General features: G+C 32.5%; 2 protein-coding genes across 2 annotated transcripts; both read left to right on the top strand.

Annotated features, from left to right (window-relative positions):
- Nucleotides 1-10,498: 10,498 nt before the first annotated feature.
- On the top strand, nt 10,499-15,374 carry LOC130950627 (aspartyl protease APCB1). The gene is made up of 9 exons (XM_057879179.1): nt 10,499-11,191; nt 11,723-11,840; nt 12,062-12,294; nt 12,404-12,634; nt 13,091-13,241; nt 13,341-13,426; nt 13,745-13,859; nt 13,943-14,015; nt 15,035-15,374. Exons 1-9 carry the CDS (start codon nt 10,602-10,604, stop codon nt 15,163-15,165), a joined length of 1,728 nt encoding a protein of 575 aa, XP_057735162.1. The 5' UTR covers nt 10,499-10,601; the 3' UTR covers nt 15,166-15,374.
- An 843-nt stretch (nt 15,375-16,217) lies between these two features.
- Nucleotides 16,218-18,986, top strand: LOC130951645 (lysine-specific histone demethylase 1 homolog 1). Its single transcript, XM_057880342.1, has one exon. It carries the CDS (start codon nt 16,388-16,390, stop codon nt 18,788-18,790), a length of 2,403 nt encoding a protein of 800 aa, XP_057736325.1. The 5' UTR covers nt 16,218-16,387; the 3' UTR covers nt 18,791-18,986.

Here is an 18,986-nt window from a genome sequence, read left to right as displayed (position 1 = left end):
TCTTGCACATGTCCTGCAAAGAAAATTGATAATAGTAATAAGTAAGGAGATATCATATGAAATTTTATTTCATGAAATGTATGAAACAAAGATATAATAAGGAGATGTATATTAACTTAGTTAAGATAATATATAACTTTAATGAAGGAATATATGTATGAACCATGTCAAGATTGAGGTCAAGATAAAAAGAAGGTGCTTTGGGGTATCTACTAATCATGATTCTCAAACTTAACCTTTGAACTGTGAGAGAAGTATTAAAAAAAGGATATGAAAATTGAGATGATGAAAGGGGCGATTATGCGGATGATAGTTATAAGATACATGCATGTGATTGGTAAAGGACTGAGAGCAACATATATATATTGGAAAAACTAATTGCTAAATGATTTGAATTTATATAAAAATTATAAATAAATACTTTTACTTTAATTTTGTATTAAGAGAGGGCCAACAAGGATAACAAACTCTGCATGCGAGATAGATGTACGTATGTCCTCAATATCGATGAAATAGAAGATGGATCCAGTCTTGGAAGTTGAAGAAAGATGTCAGAAGAGAGAATATTGAATTTAAATAACCTTCAATGTAAAGAAGACCAAATGAATGAGGTTGGGAAAAGAGCCAATAGTGGCTTGAACATGTTGAACATGAAGATGGATCATTTTGGCTCTTGAACAAAATGATTAATTGGTAATCCGAATCATTTAAATGAATAATGCACCAATATTGGCATAAAAGGCTAGGTTAATTGAACACAATGCCCTTAAAATGAATATAATAAAATAAAAAGTATAGACTAAATGATGAAAATTTTCATTAATTACATTTACTATATAGTTTTTACTATGATTAGTTAGTGACTAAGAAACCAAAAATAAAATAGAACAAAAACCATAGAAAACACTATAAACAAAATAACTATTAAAGAAGTTTGATGATAGATTATATTTTTTCATTTTATTTATTATCTAATGTATTTTATTTTTTATAATTAATTTAATATGAAAATTTGTAAACAAAAAATAATGAGAAAACTACATAAAAATGAAGATAAAATAAATTTGATAGAAAATATAAATATATTATGTCATTGTTTGGATATGAAAGTAAGTTTTACAAAATGAGAAAATGGATAATGAATTAGCTAGAATTCTAATATAAGAATAAGAACATGGTATGTTATAAGAAAAATGAAGCTAAAAATATATTGTGATATAAGATGTGATGTAAATATAAAAATAGTACAATATTTTGGAATTTGAAAATGAAAAAAATTATTTATCATATAAATGAGTGAACTGTATATATAATAAGAATTGTATCAATGACTTGATTTAAAACTTTCATGAACATTTTAATATTGAATTTGTAACCAATGTTGGCTTTAAAATTCACATGCTTATATTACAAAAGAGCCAAAAAAGTATAATTGAAGTGCATTATTTGAATAGGTGTTCAACTCCCAGGTAATATTATCTAATTCATTCATAGGCAAATAAATTGATCCATCAAAATCTGCTTCTCCAAGTGCACGTAATCATGTTTGCTGCTAGTTGGATTGAAATCATCTTGAAACACTCTAGCATCTCCAAGAATGAGGGTGATGGCTCAAAAGATTATGCAGTAACTTTCTAAAAGGATGAAAAGAAAATACAAAATGTTAGAACTACCAATGATATACAAATCTAAAGAAAAAATAAAACACAAACTTCATAAGAACCCATATTTGCAAAGTAAGAACAGTAATTATAAACAATAAAAGTCAATACATAGGTAGATACAAAATATATCTTTAAAGAAAAAGAAAAAGATAGAGGCATAAAGTTGAAACAAAGAAGCATGAAGTTGAATTTGGCAGCATAAAACACTTATGAGTTAAATAAGAGCAAGTTCTCACTATAGAAGTATTAAAATTGCAATAGAAGTAAAAATATAAAAGAGATCAAAACATAACATATCAAATAAAGAAAATAACAAATAGACACATTGTAACAGTGAATATGAACCTATTGTAAAACAAATAGACATTTAATTATTTTCAGCAACCTATTAGCTAATAATGTGTTTCGAACAAAATGAATTTACTAAGGAAAACCATCACAGCTCACAACTAAACCAAATTATGCTAAAATCATATATTCCTTTTATTTTAGTATGAATTTTAAATGCACATTTCTTAAATGCCAAATAGTAGACAATAAAAAAAATTACTCACAAATGTATGAGCCAAAATACATAATGATCATTGAAGTTTAGATTAGGTGTGAAACAGATCAAACCAAATAGTTTGACAGAATTATGCAAATTAGAGAGAGAATGAAAAACTCAGTTTATCAAAAGGAGTATAAAAGAAGTGATTGCACTGAATGAAAGTGAAAGAATTGGAAAATCTGTAAAAACTCTAAACTTATATGATTATAATAAATACATTATATAGAGTACAACTTCATAATGTAGTGATAGTAAAAAGAGTTTGTATTCTTTATGTATTAAAGTTTAAATTTCTCTATATGTATTTATATTATTTGTATTTATTATTTGATTTAGAGTTTTTTTTATATTTATTTTTTTTAAATTAATTTTAACATTTATAATCATAAAAAATACTTTAATATTATTTATAATAATATTATTCTTTTTCTAATTTTATTGAGTTGTTTCTTTTTTATTATTTTTCTATTATTTTTTACCCTTATTATTATATAAAAATACTTTAATATATTTTAAATCCACATAACAAAATTGTTAGTGCAATTAATTTATATTATTTTATGACATATTTTTTAGTGATATAAAACATAAAAATATAATTCAATGTCACATAACTACTTAATAAAGTAAATTAATTAACAAAATATTTAAAAATAGATAGTTTTATATTTTATTAGATGTAAAACCATAAAAGAATTATGAAAAAACTATGAAGACATAGATAATTCTTTTATTTGATAAGTATTTATTAATTTTTAATTAAAAAACTAATTATAATTACATCTATTATTAATTATATGATATTATATTTAATTGCACAAGATTTTAATTTTCAGCTTCCACTCTTAGATTCTTGGATCTGTTCCTGGTTGAATGGGATGGGAAAAACACATATGTTAATATGCGAACATTTGAACATAGAAAGCTTAAAATAATAATATGCTACATTGTTCTTCCAATTCTTTGCTTGGTATGGAGCTTTGTCCTAAAAAACGATAATAATAACGAATTAGATAGTGCATCATAAAACAAAGCAAGACAACATCAAAAGCGAATGTAATCGTTATCTGGAAAAAATAATAACAAAAGAAAAACCAAGATCAAGTTTGCTTTGCACACATCATCGAACATGGAATTCCACCTGACACCACCAGCTTCTCGAACCTAATCGGATTAAAAGGAGACATTAGCCGATCATAATGGTAAATAGAACTCAAAATATTAATTATGATTTAAAGAATAAAAATGATAACATGAATTAAAGAGATTTCACCAATCTGCTCTTGACCACCGTTGTTGTGCTGTCTGATTTTCTAGTCTTGGTGCATGTCCTCTATGTACTCGCTGCTCAGTTCTTTCCATCAATATACTTTGTTTCAGTGCTTCCTCCTCCGGACACCACCACCACCATCACATCAATAACAAAAAAGATTAACTTAAAAGCAATTTACCAACGAGGAAGAGAAATATAAATGAAGAAAATGATTTTGTTAAAAAGGATGTAAGGGAAATATGTGACTCGACTAGTAAATTCAGATGCAGATGAAATCCAGTCGCAGTTGCCTCGTCAATAACAGTAACCCATACTATAGCCGCAATAGCGGACACCACAGCAAGGAAGAACTGGTGCAGTTGAGGAGTCCAGATGATGAGCGACAGCTTCTTCGACTAGGAGGAGGAATCGTCGTTGGACATCAGAGCTTGGATAGAGGAAAGAATTGGAAAAATGAAAAATCATCTTTTGGAGTATAAGGGAAGTGAACAGTAGGCATTAAATTAACTTTCAATTCAAAATTTGATGAAAGGAAGAGAAAAAGAAAGGAAAAGGAAATTTTGAATAGTTACAAAGGAATTTACAGTACTGATGAGGGGTAGAGAAAAGGATTGGAGAGTGACGGAGCCAGGGAGGTTTTAGAGAGAATATGAAAGAATAGAAAGGAGGAGAATTAAATTATAAAATTAATAATGGAGACAGAGATAAAAATATATGTGAAAGAGTGAAGAGAAACCACAATATGAAACCCCACCGTAAATCACGCTTCTTGAAGATACGTAGAAATTCTACTCACTGAAAATCCTCTTTTAAAGAATAAGTATATGATATGATGTAGCTTCTAAATCAGCATTCATCATTGATTCTTGTGTTCTCAACAAGTATAGAAATTTACTTTTTGTAAAATTGTACAAGTATTGATATTCACTAGAAATTAGTTACATGAGTTTGATTTGCAAAGTAATTAATCTACTTTTAATAAATTACATTTTTTATTTCTTAGGTATATTTTTCGAGAGATTTTTTATTTGAATTAAATAAATATATAAATTACGAAAATACATAAAATATAAAGTAATTATTTAAATACGTAACCTTATGCATCTCAGATGTTGAGGGATAAGATAAAAAATGTGCATATTTCAACGCCTGGGACACTGTTCTTGACCGGACGACACCGTGACATATTCTGAGTATACCTGAAATATGTTTTACATGAGAGATCGGGTACTGAGCACTCAAGATACGTTTAAATTCATAAGGGAGTCTCAATACCCGAGATACATATAACATGTCTAATTTGGGCCTTAGCATACGAGATATGCTCAGATGCATATATAAGGTCATAGCATCCGAAATTTACATTGATTTGAATAGTTTTTAAAAATTTTGTGACTTTCTAACTGCTTAAATTCGAGTTCCTTAAGTACATATGGCCCCCAGAGAATATTTTCAGGATGGAGACATAAACAAACTAAATGCTACTTGTCACATAGCTGGAGCTTTAAATTTTGAGGTTAGTAGTTCTTGTTTTATTTTCAGTGAATAATTAGTTTAGATGTTTAGGTTTGAATAACTTAGTTAATGTGGTGGGTATTTTGAGTAGACTAAGCTAGAAGTTATATATTCATTTAGTCAGGCATAGTATGTTTTGATATTTTGTATAATTGATTGTAACTAATTGTAACTTAAGTTAAATAAATAACATAGGTAACTATAAATTAATACGTTAGTGAAATTAAATAAATACATTATTTAAATAAAATATTTGTGCACTCAAATTTCGCATTTAAATTTACGGTTGGATTGAAGTCATGTCTAATATAACAGTCAGGTTAGAATAATGCGCATGAATATGATTTATTTTTCTACAAACATTTTTATAGTCCTCTCTTTAGTTAGTATTATGATTATTAGTAATACAAATTATATTCGTACTATATACAATATTTTATTACCGATATTTATCTACTTGGTTTAGGATTTTTAGTAACGGTTAAACACAATTAATAGTTTAGACGAGATTAATATGCAAGAGTAAATGCTATGCCTATTGCAGAGATCACGGTTATTGTTGCTACGCCATGTGACCTTGGGTCTCCCCCTATCGTACAACCTATATGGAGTGAGGTTAGCATTATGCTGCAGGATATTGTTTACCACATGGGGTGAAGAACTACAGTATTTGAAAGAATGCAGAGTATGGAGTTTTGAAGTCGGATAGGCTTAAATACCACTACCATTGCAAGTAATTCACCAACAGTTGTCCATGGAGTCTTCGTGTGGCACTATGCCAGAACTTGAACTGCTGGTGTATTTTACGATTTATTTTGGGTGAATTAAAGTCTATAAAGTTAATTATGTGTTGTACTGAATATTGTAATTTATAGGGAGGTGCATAGGTTCGGTGGAGTACACACTTGTTGGCACTAACCATGTCTCAAGACCATGCTCAGTTGGATAGTAGTTTGATTTGGAAGGTCATGTTACGTATAATAAAGACTGATCTGTCAATGTCTATTCCAGTGTTGCAAAGTACGATACATCAGAGTTACCACTTCAAGCCATCGTATCGAAAGGTGTATATGGCGATGTAGAAAGCAATTGCTCTGATTTATGGTGACTGAAAAGAGTCGTACAACAAGATACCCGCCCTCTTACAAGCTTTGCAAGAACGCCTCCCAGGTAGAATTCACGACTACGTTGCTGTTCCTTATTATAATGGAGACATGGTTGACGGAAAGTGGAGCCAGTTTGATAAGGTCTTTTGGGCATTCCCTCCATGCATTGAGGCGTTTAAGCATTATAAGCCTTTTGTATCTATGGACAGGACATACTTGTACGGAAAGTATGGGGGTGTGCTGTTAATTATTGTGACTCAAGATGGTAATAACAATATTCTGCCCATAGCTTTCGCATTAGTCGAGTCTGATACTACCGAGTCATGGTCGTTTTTCTTCTCAAATTTAAGACAGCATGTTACTCCACAGCCTGGAATTTTTATCATATCAGATAGATCACATGTCATTCACGCTACCCTAAATGCACCTCACAGTGGATGGCATCCTCCCTCGGCATATCATGCATACTGCATTCGGCACATGACTTCAAACTTCAATTTACGGTTCAAATTGGCCGAGGGTAAGAGCTACCTTATTAATTTAGTGTATAGTCCAAGAAAGGAGGGTTGCTATTGGTACTTGGATGCTTTGGGTACATTATCCCGTGAGATGTTGGATTGGACTCTTCGTTTTAGGAAGGATTTATGACTTCAACATTATGATGAAGGTCGTCGGTATTTTGGAATGTATAAATGCGGTGCTGAAGGGAACAAGGAACCTTCTAGTAGCTGCAATTGTTAAGGCCACGTATGAGAGGTTGCAACAGCTATTCGTGCGCAAAAGTCATGAAGCACATGCTCAATTACAGAGTGGAGAGATATACTCACAGTGACTGTTGGCAGCTATAGAAAAGAACAGAGAGAGCCTGCTGATGATGTGACTCACCCACTGTGATCGTAGGACATCCATCTTCAGTGTCGAGGAGGTGAAGCTAGTGGATAGATAGTCCCAAACTTCATATTGCGTTCGTCTTAACGCGCATACATGCGACTGCGGTCTATTCCAGTCTTTATATTACCCATGTCGACACGCTCTAGAGGCATGTGCATCTGCGACCATCAAGTGGGGGCTTTTTGTCGATCCCGTGTACAAGATGACCTTTGTTTTCAAGGTTTATGAGATGGAGTTTCTTTCGATACCAGACGAAAAGATGTGGCCCACATGGTACGGTGCACGCCTGAAGTCAAACCCAATATGCAACGGAAGGCAACGGAAAGATCGGTCTCTACTCGGCTACGGAATACGATGGATGCCGTTGAGCGTACAGAGAAAAGATACAGTCTATGCTGAGGGAAGGTGGAAGGGGTGGGTCTCAGGCCTCTACCACTCGACAAATGCAGAGATCAAAGAATTGTCAAACATGAAATCTCACAACTCTACTGCATGCCCAAATTTTGCCTCCCTGATATAAGGCAATAAACTGTCCAGCGGGAGGAAATCCAAGGTCACATGGCAACAGTAATCGTGGTATCTGCAATAGGCATAACATTTACTCTCACATATTAATCTCGTCTAAACTATTAATTGTGTTTAATCAAAAGATCCTAAACTAAATAGATAAACATCGATAATAAAATATTGTATATAGTACGAATATAATTTATATTGCTAGTATGATAATACTAACTAAAGAGAGGACTATCAAGCAATATGTAGAAAAATAAATCATTAATATTGCACTATTCTAACCTAACTGTCATATTCGACATGAATTCAATCCAACATAAGTTTAAATGCAAAATTTGAGTGCACAAATATTTTATTTAAATAATGTATTTATTTAATTTCACTAACGTATTAATTTATAGTTACCTATTTTATTTATTTAACTTAAGTTACAATTAGTTACAATCAATTATACAAAATATCAAAACATACTATACCTGAATAAATTAATATAAAACTTTTAACTTAGTCTGCTCAAAATACCTATCATATTAACTAAGTTACTAAGGCTTAAACATCTAAATTAATTATTCACTAAAAATAAAACAAGAAAGAACTACTAACCTTAAAATCTAAAATTTCAGCTTTGTGCCAAATAGCATTTAGTTTGTTGATGTTTCCATCCTGAACATTTTCTCTAAGGACCATATGTACTCAAGGAACTCGAATTTAAGCGGTTAGAGAGTCACAAAATTTTTAAAAGCTATTTAAATCAACGCAAATCTCGGTTGTTAAGGCCCAAATTAGGCATACATGTATCTCGGGTACTGAAACCTCCATCTGAATTTAAACGTATCTCGAATGCTCAGTATCCGATCTCCCATATAAAACATATTCTAAGTACATTTAGGATATGTCTCGGTGTTGTCTGGTCACAGAATGGTGCTTCAGACGCCGTGATATGCACATTTTTTTATCTTACCCTTCAGCATTCAAGATGCGTAAGATTATGCATTTAAGTAATTATTTTGTATTTTATATATTTTCATAATTTATATATTTATTTAATTTAAATAAAAAAAATCTTTTTTTCGATTGTTATTTCTTATCTATATTTTTTAATTTTAATTGTGTTAATTATATTATAGTACAAGATAGAAATTCAACCCTATTAATGAAAGACAAAAAAATTTCACATAATGAAAATTTTTCAACGTAACTATAGAGGACTGGCAAATTTTAGAAGCATTATATTTCTTAATTTATTATATTCTTAGAAATTAAAATCAAATTTAAAGTATTTTTTAAAATTTTTATTTATGCATATTGTAGATAATTAATATTTAATTATCATTGAAATTGCCAATGAGTAATAATTCAAATAGCATAGTCTTCTCATACTCAATTAAGAGGTTGCAGGTTCGAGTTTCTTATCTTTGAAAAAAAAATTATCATTGAAATTTTTTAGTATAAATAATATGGTTAAAAATTTAAACAAAATTAACAGATGAATTAAAATTAAAATTTATTTTTAATATTAAAATAAAATTAAATCAAATAAAATATAAAAATTTTCTAAAAAATTTTCAAAGAATTTTATGATCAAAAGATATATCTTAAGCGTAAATAAAATATAAAATGCGGCAGTTATCCTAACTTAGAATACACAGAGATGGATGATTTTCAAGCATCGACATTTTGAGCGTCCGAGTGACACATGGTGACTTGCTTACTTGGCTATTTCCTGCGTGGTTCCTGGATCCTTCGCCCTTTGACCAAGTTTTTCTTCTTCTCACATTCACAACCAACATTTTCTTTGGATACATGTGTTACTAGTGTTAAACTTGTAAGAGGCACGAAATTAGTCAAATTACATCTTAATTTAAAATACATAAATTTATTATTTTTAGTTATTATTTAATTATTAATTTATTTTATTTTATTTTATTTTTTTAATTTAATAATCTAATATTATATTTATTTTATACTCTTAAATTTTAATAACTAATTGATAATAAAAAATAATAAATTTTGATCACATTCTAACATTTTTGTTAATTATTTGTATTCAACTAACTAGCAGGAGGATTAATAATGAAAATAAGACTAATAATAATACATTTTGAAAAAAATAAAAAGTATATTTTTTTAAATTCTAAAGTTTAAATATAATTTTAAAATTTTAAATTCTAAATATTAAAATGTTAAATATTAAAATTTTAATTTTAAATTATAAATTATAAATTTTAAATTTAAGTTGTTGATATAAATTTAATATAAAAATTAAAATTTATTTAATTAACAAATAATGTAACACCCCTTACTTAATAAGAACTAAGAAGTATTTACGAATAGTCTGTAAATAGCCTTTAAAAAAAAATTTAAAAGTATGCGTTAATTTAATTTTTAAGATATTAAATATTTTAAATTAGTCTATCAAAAATATAATTGTAAATCATATTAATTATTTTATTAATTAATATAATTTTATAATATTTAATAACTATATTAGATATACATAAAAAATCAACTATTAAATTTATTAACGGTATAAAATACACATAAAAAATAAATTAAATAATATTTATATTTATATATAAATACATAATAACTAATTTAGTAATTAATTTTTTGTGTTTACATAACATTTTAAATTATTTAATTAATAAAGTAACTATTTTAATTCACTATTATATGTGGAAAAGAGACCCATTTAAAACAATTAATTTTAAAAAATTTAAATTAAAAAACACTTTTTCTGTAGATCATTTTAATTATTAATCCCTAAAAATATATTATTTTAATAACATTTTTAAATTTTAGTAAAAAAATTTTAAATATTAATATTTTTATTAAAAAATTTGATCAATACTTAATTAATAAAAAAATAAATAATTTTATATTATTAAATATAATTTTATATTATTAAAAATATTAATAATAAATAATTACAAATCACAACATTTAATGCCAAATACTCTTCATTCAATCAATCAAACACACAATTGACTCAATCTAAGTCATATGTAAGACCATTTGGTGGCACACTATTTCCATGCTCTGCTATTCTTCTTCTCTCTTACCCCAACATTGCAGAGAACAGAGCCATGGATTCCGATGATCAATCGCCACAAATCAAAGGTGTTGTTATAATCTCCCTTCCACCACCAGATAACCCTTCTTTGGGTAAAACCATCACTGCTTTTACTTACACTGAACCTCAATCGCAATCTCCTTCTCTTCAATCTCAACCCCAACAACAAAATTTTCACAACAATTCTCAATCTAGTAGTGATCATGATAACAATAATGACTTTCATTCTAACCCATCATCAAGTCCTGAGCTTCAATTCTCTTTCAGGAAGCTCTTCTTTGGAACCCCAACAAAGATCTTCACTTTCTTTAGTGTCCTGCTATTTGCTCTTTTTCTGTATGGTTCCTTCTCTTCTAATACACTTCAGGAACTGAGTGGTCTTAGGAACAACGACGATCATGATGATGGCCCAAACTCTTTTCTATTCCCTTTGTTTCCTAAAATTGGGGTTCATGGTCAGAAGGATTTGAGACTCAAAGTGAGGAACTTTGTTGACACGCAAAAAGAGAATTTTGTTGTGACTCAAAGAAAAGCCGATGTATATCCTAAAGTTGCAGATTCTTCTTCTGTTTTTCCAATCAGTGGCAACATTTTTCCAGATGGGTATGCCAAAAAGTCAATTTTTTTTTTCTTTTGCTGAATTGATTGTTGGATTTTGAAGTCAATCTTCAAACCTTGCTTTGTTCAGATGAATCCTCGTTTAGAAAAGAACGAAAAATGATATACGTTCTACTTTTGTTTAACTTCTAAAATGTGAGATCAATAAAAAATAAGAAAACATAAAAATTTGTCAGATAAAAGGACAAGAAAGTTGCCATGCAAATCATTTCTGGCTAAAAAGATTGAAAAGGGCAAAAGGGGTTTCTTTTAAGGTTTTTCCTTTTTGCTGGATGCTTTATTAATTAATAGGGACATTTTTTTGCTTTATAGGTACTCTTGTTTTTCTCTGCAGTAGCTTACATAGTTGTGAATTTGACCCAAAATTGGCTTTTCTTTTTTCATCAGATAAACTAGGAAATAGTACTAATTTGTAGGAATCCAAATTTACAATATTGCATTAGAGGCAGTGGATTTCTGTATATGTTAGTAGATTTTGATGATGATGACACCCTTGCAACATGTTCTTCTGTTCAGGTTGTATTACACATATCTACAAGTAGGAAATCCTCCAAAACGTTATTTTCTTGATGTGGATACAGGGAGTGACTTAACTTGGATACAGTGTGATGCTCCATGCAGAAGTTGTGCAAAGGTAGGTTTACAAGTTGAATTCTGAATAATTATTATACGTATCGATCCAAATCATTCAGAAGAATGTATAAAATTATAGATGGATTATGTGCATTGAAGAACTGACTTTCAAATCTATTAATTTAAATGCTATGTTGTCAAGTACAATGTGGATAGTACAAGTCTGATCATGTTATTTCTGCTTAAAAAACTGTGTAAACTCAAAGGATATAATTGATTTAGGGAGCACATGTACCGTACAAGCCGGTAAGATCCAACATAGTTCCATCTGTGGACTCTATCTGCTTTGAAGTACAGAAAAATCAGAGGAATGAATATCAAGGAAGTCTTCAGCAGCAGTGTGATTATGAGATCCAATATGCAGATCATAGTTCCTCCTTGGGGGTTCTCATTAGAGACGATGTTCATCTTTTGACTACTAATGGATCGAAAGCCAAGTTAAATTTCGTTTTTGGGTATGAATCCTTTTTTTTGTTTTTGAGACCTTTTCCTTTCTTTAAGACAATCGACAATATATTCTACGAAGTTGCTGATCTAATTTTTGCGACCTCTTTGTTATCTAAGGTGTGGATATGATCAAGATGGCTCACTTCTGAATACGTTGGCAAAAACAGATGGAATCATGGGACTTAGCAGGGCGAAAGTGAGCCTGCCGTTCCAGTTGGCGAGTAAAGGGCTTATTAAGAATGTGGTTGGTCATTGCCTAAGCAAGGATGGAGTTGGTGGTGGATACATGTTCTTAGGTGATGATTTTGTGCCATATTGGGGTATGACTTGGGCTCCTATGGCCAATACGTGAGTATAATTCTAAACAGATCACATCTTTCCATTATGAACTTGGTTTGCATTTTTATTTGGGGAAGAAAGTGTATGCCTTGTAATGCAAACTTTTTAAGTCCAATTGGGAGAATGTAAAAAATCAACTGGTGTTTTATAGTAATTGTTTCTATTTGATGAACTTCACCTTTTCTTTTTTTCCCAAAATATTCATGGCATAGAGCCATGAGAATGCAGTGCTCTCTTTATTTTTTTTAATTATTATTTTATGCTTTTGTTTCCTTAGGGTGTGTTTCTGCATTTCAATTTTTGAAGGAAAGGTGGAGAAGGGAAAATTTTGAAGTGTAAAGTTTTAGTTTAACACTTTAAATTCTTCCCTTCTATTGTTTTCCCTCCAAAATCAAAACTCAGAAACATACTCTAAGAGGTTTGTTCTTACTAGTCATTAACTAATGTAGAATGCGATCTATACAGAGATTTATACCAAGCTGAGATTCTTGGGATGAATTACGGGTATAGGCCCCTCAGTTTTGATGGCAACAGCAAAGTAGGAAAGGTGATTTTTGACAGTGGCAGTTCTTATACGTATTTTCCAAAAGTTGCATTCTTGGATCTTGTTGCTTCTGTGAGTTCTTACTCTAACCATCTAGAACATCTCTTGTGCATTTCTTCTTGAGTCCTGTATTGAATTTTATATTTGTTAATATCTTTCATTTTGGTGCAGCTCGAAGAAGTTTCTGGATTGGGACTCGTTCAAGACGAGTCAGATAAGACCTTGCCTATTTGCTGGCAAGCTAATTTCCCTATAAGGTAAGAGAAATTATCTAGGTTCCCTAATTCCTCTTTACGATGATTTTTGAAACACTAGTTGATAATAACAACTTTGTATAAAACTTTTACATTGTCACCCAATCGAAGTTTGCGTTTATATGACTCATGATATGTATAAAGTCGTTACTCAAGTCGCAATGCTATTATTAATGGCTCATGTTATGAGATACATGATATGTTTTCTATTTTCTTGCATATATTTTACTTAAAGGAGTTTTCATGTCTACTACTGTTTTCTTGCATCTTTTTAACCAACCTTAAGAGCGTGCTCTAACGTCCATGTTATTGGGCATGCAGATCTGTCAAAGATGTCAAGAATGTATTCGATACCTTGAGTCTTCGATTTGGAAGCAAGTGGTGGATTTTGTCGACGGTGTTTCAGATTCCTCCGGAGGGTTACTTGATTATTAGTGTAATTTACTCTTCCTATTCAACTTTTTGTCCCTATTGATTTTTATTATTACTAGAATTTCTAATTTAACTCCTTTGATGCAGAAAAAAGGCAATGTATGCTTGGCTATCCTTGATGGTAGCAACGTACATGATGGATCCACCATTATACTTGGAGGTATTCTCATCCTCAAGAAAACTATTGAAAGCGAATTGAAATTTATGATGCAGTTTTGCCTGCTACATTTTTTTGTACTCTCTTGGTTCCACAATATTCGCTGCTTTGGAGATTTGGTTTTATCTTAGATCAACCATGCGATGTGTATACAAAAAGGCAGCTACTAAATGGTTAATTTTTTTGAATATTGGATGATATTTGGTGTAATGCGTGATTATGATGCAGCTGTGTGTTTTATTGCGATATTGGAGGCTAACAGAAATAGCTCCCCGCGGTTTGTAGACAGCAGCAAGAAGACAAAAAAAAATAGCAGAAAAGAAGAAAATAGAGGGGGCGACTAGAAGTATGGTGGGGTGATTTGTGAGGGAGATAACAAAATTTGAGACTTATAGCCACTAAGGCTAAAATTTTTTAATCTCCCTCACAAATTGCCCCACCATGCATCAAATTGCCCCCACCATACTTCTAGTCGCCCCCTCCATTTTCTTCTTTTCTCCTTTTTTTTGTCTTCTTGCTGTTGCGTACAAATAGCAAGCATCGATTATTGCTAACCTCCAATATCACAGTAAAACACACAACTCACAACTGCATCATAATCACGCGTTACACCAATTGGCAGCCAATATTTTAAAAAGAAAATCGTGTAAAATATACACAAATACATAATGGTTGAGTTGGTGGCTGATTTTTTATATACACATGCCATTTTTTATCTTCAATACATTGATTTTTTAAAGTAACAAATTTCCTATGCGAAAGATATTGTGGAGTGAGTAATTTTGGATAATACTATAGCGAAAAGTGTTTTTTAATGAAAAGTGAAGATTGCTTTTTTATTATAGAAAAAATATTAAATAATAAAAACATCCTCCAATAAAAAATGTAGTTACAGACCTTACTATTCACCAAAGAAATTCCCATATTTGTGTCCTTTGGTTGTCCTTCATAACTCACTGTCTTGCATTTCATCGGAATTTACACACTTAATCATTGATTATGGTTAAATCTAAATCTTGCAGACATTTCATTAAGAGGATATATGGTTGTGTATGACAATGTGAATAAAAAAATTGGTTGGGAGAGAGCAGAATGTGGCATGCCAAGAAGAATCAGAAAGAATCAGAATCTCTTGACTGATAGCATGCTATAGTTCTTGCGGATTTCTTTTTTTTGATCTCTTACATGGCAGTTTATGTACAGAAGAAAAAAAATGGTTACAATATTTGTTTATATAGAGGTTTAAATATTATTTTGTGCATGAATTATGAATACCTAGTCTGACATGTTATTAACTTATTATACTATGGCAAGACTTGGTTAAAATTAGTGGTTATCTGAATGACTTGGTATCTTGTACTCCATTTAAGCCTATGATGCATGCAATCATTAAATTGTCAAAATGAATAAATTGGAAGGGAAACGAATGGAACTGAAATGAAAGAAAATGAAGAAATACAAGGACTAAAATTTAACTTTCAGGTTAACGAAAGGTCCTAGGTTATCAATTATCATAGTGAGGTGAGAATTTCATATATGGTTAATGATATGATTAACTTTAAAAAAAAAAAAAGCAAGCCTCTAGCAGTATCTTTAAACACACTGTAATTTGGATTAACTTGAGAACAAAAATTTAAGGATTTTTTGGGTATTTTAAGTAATTTTTTAACAAGTGAAAGTGTATTTGCTATCATCTCATCAAGTATATATCCTTAGTACAATCAATTTAGGTGTATCCAAATTATTCTCAAATATTAACCACATGTTAGCAAAAAAATATAATACCCCCTTTAATTTAAAATTAATTTTGATAAAGTAGAAGAGTTAAACTATTCTGTACCAAGCAATACTTGTCTTTTGATGTAATAAATTAATAATACATAATCAAAACACTTGTAAAAACATTTTTATATAAAAAGAAATAGAATTTAATTTTGTGTAAAATAATTTTATAAGTACATCTAAATTTAATTATGTAGTATTATATTAATAGAAATAAATATTTTATATATTGACTGTATGAATAATTATTTAATAAAATTGATATAATTAAATAATTGTATAAAATATTTTATATTGTAAATATATTAAAATTAAACTCAAAGGATTATTAAATATTTAAATTCCATAAATAACAGTATAAAAAAAGTGACTTTTTTTTTTCCTTTTATACATAAGTTCACACAAATAGTGCACTTCGCCACTTCCTTTATAGGCAAAGTACAAACTGCGAACATTTAAAACGAAAACATTTCAACAATAGAGCTGTCTCTATTAGCGGATATGGATATCAATACTAATTACTATTAATCTCTGAATATTTGAAAAAATTGAATAAAACAAATTCAAAGTCCATCAGGGAGGGAGGAACCAAAATGGAAACGACGGCGGACCCTCCACCACAGCTATCACCGCCGCCCCCACCACCCATCTCCGACCCCATATCGCCGGAAAACGACGTGGCACTGTCCCCACAGCTCAACAACTCCTCGGAAGACCAATCATCCTCCCTCCCAAAGGAAACGACACCAGAAACCGCCGTTTTGGAATCCCCAGAAGATTCTTCTTCATCTCACCAACACGCCCCACCCGACCCCAACCCCGCGGCTCCCGGTCCTCCCCGCAAGCGCCGCCGTCGCAAGAAATTTTTCACTGAGATCAACGGCGCCGCCTCCATCGCCGCCAGGAACCGCCGTAACGATGTTGCCAAAGACTGCGATGTCGAGGCCCTCATCGCCATCTCCGTCGGTTTCCCCGTCGACTCCCTGACGGAGGAGGAGATCGAGGCCAACGTCGTCTCCACCGTCGGCGGCTCCGAGCAGACCAACTACATCGTCGTCCGAAACCACATCCTCGCACGGTGGCGCTCCAACGTCGACGTGTGGCTCACGCGCGATCGAGCCCTCCAATCTATCCGTTCCGAGCACAAAGGGTTGGTCGATTCCGCGTACCGGTTCCTCCTCGAGCACGGGTACATCAATTTCGGCATCGCGCCACCGATTAAAGAAGTGAAGTTGAAACCTTTCGATGATTTCGAAAGAGGAACGGTGATTGTGATTGGTGCTGGGTTCGCAGGTTTGGTTGCGGCGCGGCAATTGGTGTTTCTAGGGTTTAAAGTTGCGATTTTGGAGGGAAGGATGCGCCCTGGTGGGCGCGTGAAGACAAAGAAGATGATGGGTGATGGAGTTGAGGCTGCAGCGGATTTCGGTGGGAGTGTGCTTACCGGAATCAATGGCAACCCTCTTGGGGTTTTGGCGAGGCAATTGGGCTTGCCTCTTCATAAGGTTAGGGATCTTTGCCCTTTGTATATGCCTGATGGAAGGGCTGTTGATTCTGATATTGATTCTAGGGTTGAAGTTTCATTTAATAAGCTTTTGGAGAGGGTTTGTAAGCTTAGGCAGGATATGATTGAGGAGGTTAAGTCGGTTGATGTGCCGTTAGGGACCGCGCTGGAGGCATTCCGGCGGGTTTATAAGGTTTGTGAGGAACAGGAGGAGAGGATGCTGTTGAATTGGCACCTTGCTAATTTGGAGTATGCTAATGCTACTCTGATGTCGAATTTGTCCATGGCATATTGGGATCAGGATGATCCTTATGAGATGGGTGGTGATCACTGTTTTATCCCCGGAGGGAACGAGATTTTCGTTAGGGCGCTTGCGGAGGATTTACCAATTTTCTATGGGCGGACTGTGGAGTGTGTTAAGTATGGATCTGATGGGGTGATTGTTTATGCCAGCGGGCAGGAATTCCGGGGGGACATGGTGGTTTGCACCGTGCCATTAGGTGTGCTTAAGAAGGGGTCTATTGAGTTTGTCCCTGAGCTTCCTCAGAGAAAGAAAGATGCAATTCATAGGTTAGGGTTTGGGTTGCTGAACAAGGTTGCTATTCTATTTCCATATAATTTCTGGGGTGGGAACATTGATACGTTTGGTCATTTGACTGAGGACTTGAGTATGAGGGGTGAGTTTTTTCTGTTCTATAGCTACTCTTCTGTGTCCGGAGGCCCACTACTCGTTGCCCTTGTTGCCGGGGATGCTGCAATTAGGTTTGAGATGATGTCACCGGTGGAGTCTGTGAGAAGGGTTTTGGACATTCTGAAGGATATATATAACCCAAAGGGAATTGTTGTTCCGGAACCTGTTCAGGCAGTCTGTACACGGTGGGGGAAGGATCACTTTGCTTATGGATCTTATTCTTATGTTGCTGTTGGTTCATCAGGAGACGATTATGATATTCTTGCAGAGAGTGTTGGAGATGGGAGACTGTTCTTTGCCGGTGAGGCGACCAGTAAACAATATCCTGCGACAATGCACGGAGCATTTCTTAGTGGAATGAGAGAGGCTGCAAACATTCTGAGGGTCGCAAATAGAAGATCTTTGGTGCCAGTTGACAGAACAAGAAACACCAGAGAGAGTGATGAATTGAACAAATTGTTTATGAACCCTGACCTCAAATTTGGGAGCTTCTCTGCTTTGTTTAATCCAGAGCCGAATGATCTTGATTCTATTGCATTACTACGCGTTAAAATTGGAGAAGCGGTCTTGGACTCTGGCAATCTTTATCTTTACGCCATGGTTTCGAAGAAGCAAGCCGTTGAGTTGAGTCAGGTGGATGGAGACGAAAACAGGATGAGAATGTTAAGCCACAATTTTGGGGTGAGTTTGGTTGGGAGGAAGGGCTTAAGTAGTGCTGCTGAATCTATTATTGGCAGCATAAAATTATCGAGATCCAATCTTATTGAAGCAGAAAATGGTCTGGTTCACCACATGAATTCTTAGAGCATCATGGAGAACAGAGGCTCATTGTTAACTGTATTATTAAACTCAGATGTTTTCTGTTAGAAGTTAGAACTACATAGTTTCTGACCATTTTTCCCGTCATTGTTACCCATTTTTAGCATTGATGTTCCACAAGGAACAAGGCTGTAGTCGCTTCTTTATGATTAAATATGAATGTAGAAATATTAATTTCCTA

Source organism: Arachis stenosperma, chromosome 9 (assembly GCF_014773155.1).
Source record: "Arachis stenosperma cultivar V10309 chromosome 9, arast.V10309.gnm1.PFL2, whole genome shotgun sequence".
Taxonomy (NCBI): Eukaryota; Viridiplantae; Streptophyta; class Magnoliopsida; order Fabales; family Fabaceae; genus Arachis; species Arachis stenosperma.
This window is presented reverse-complemented; position numbering and strand designations above follow the sequence as displayed.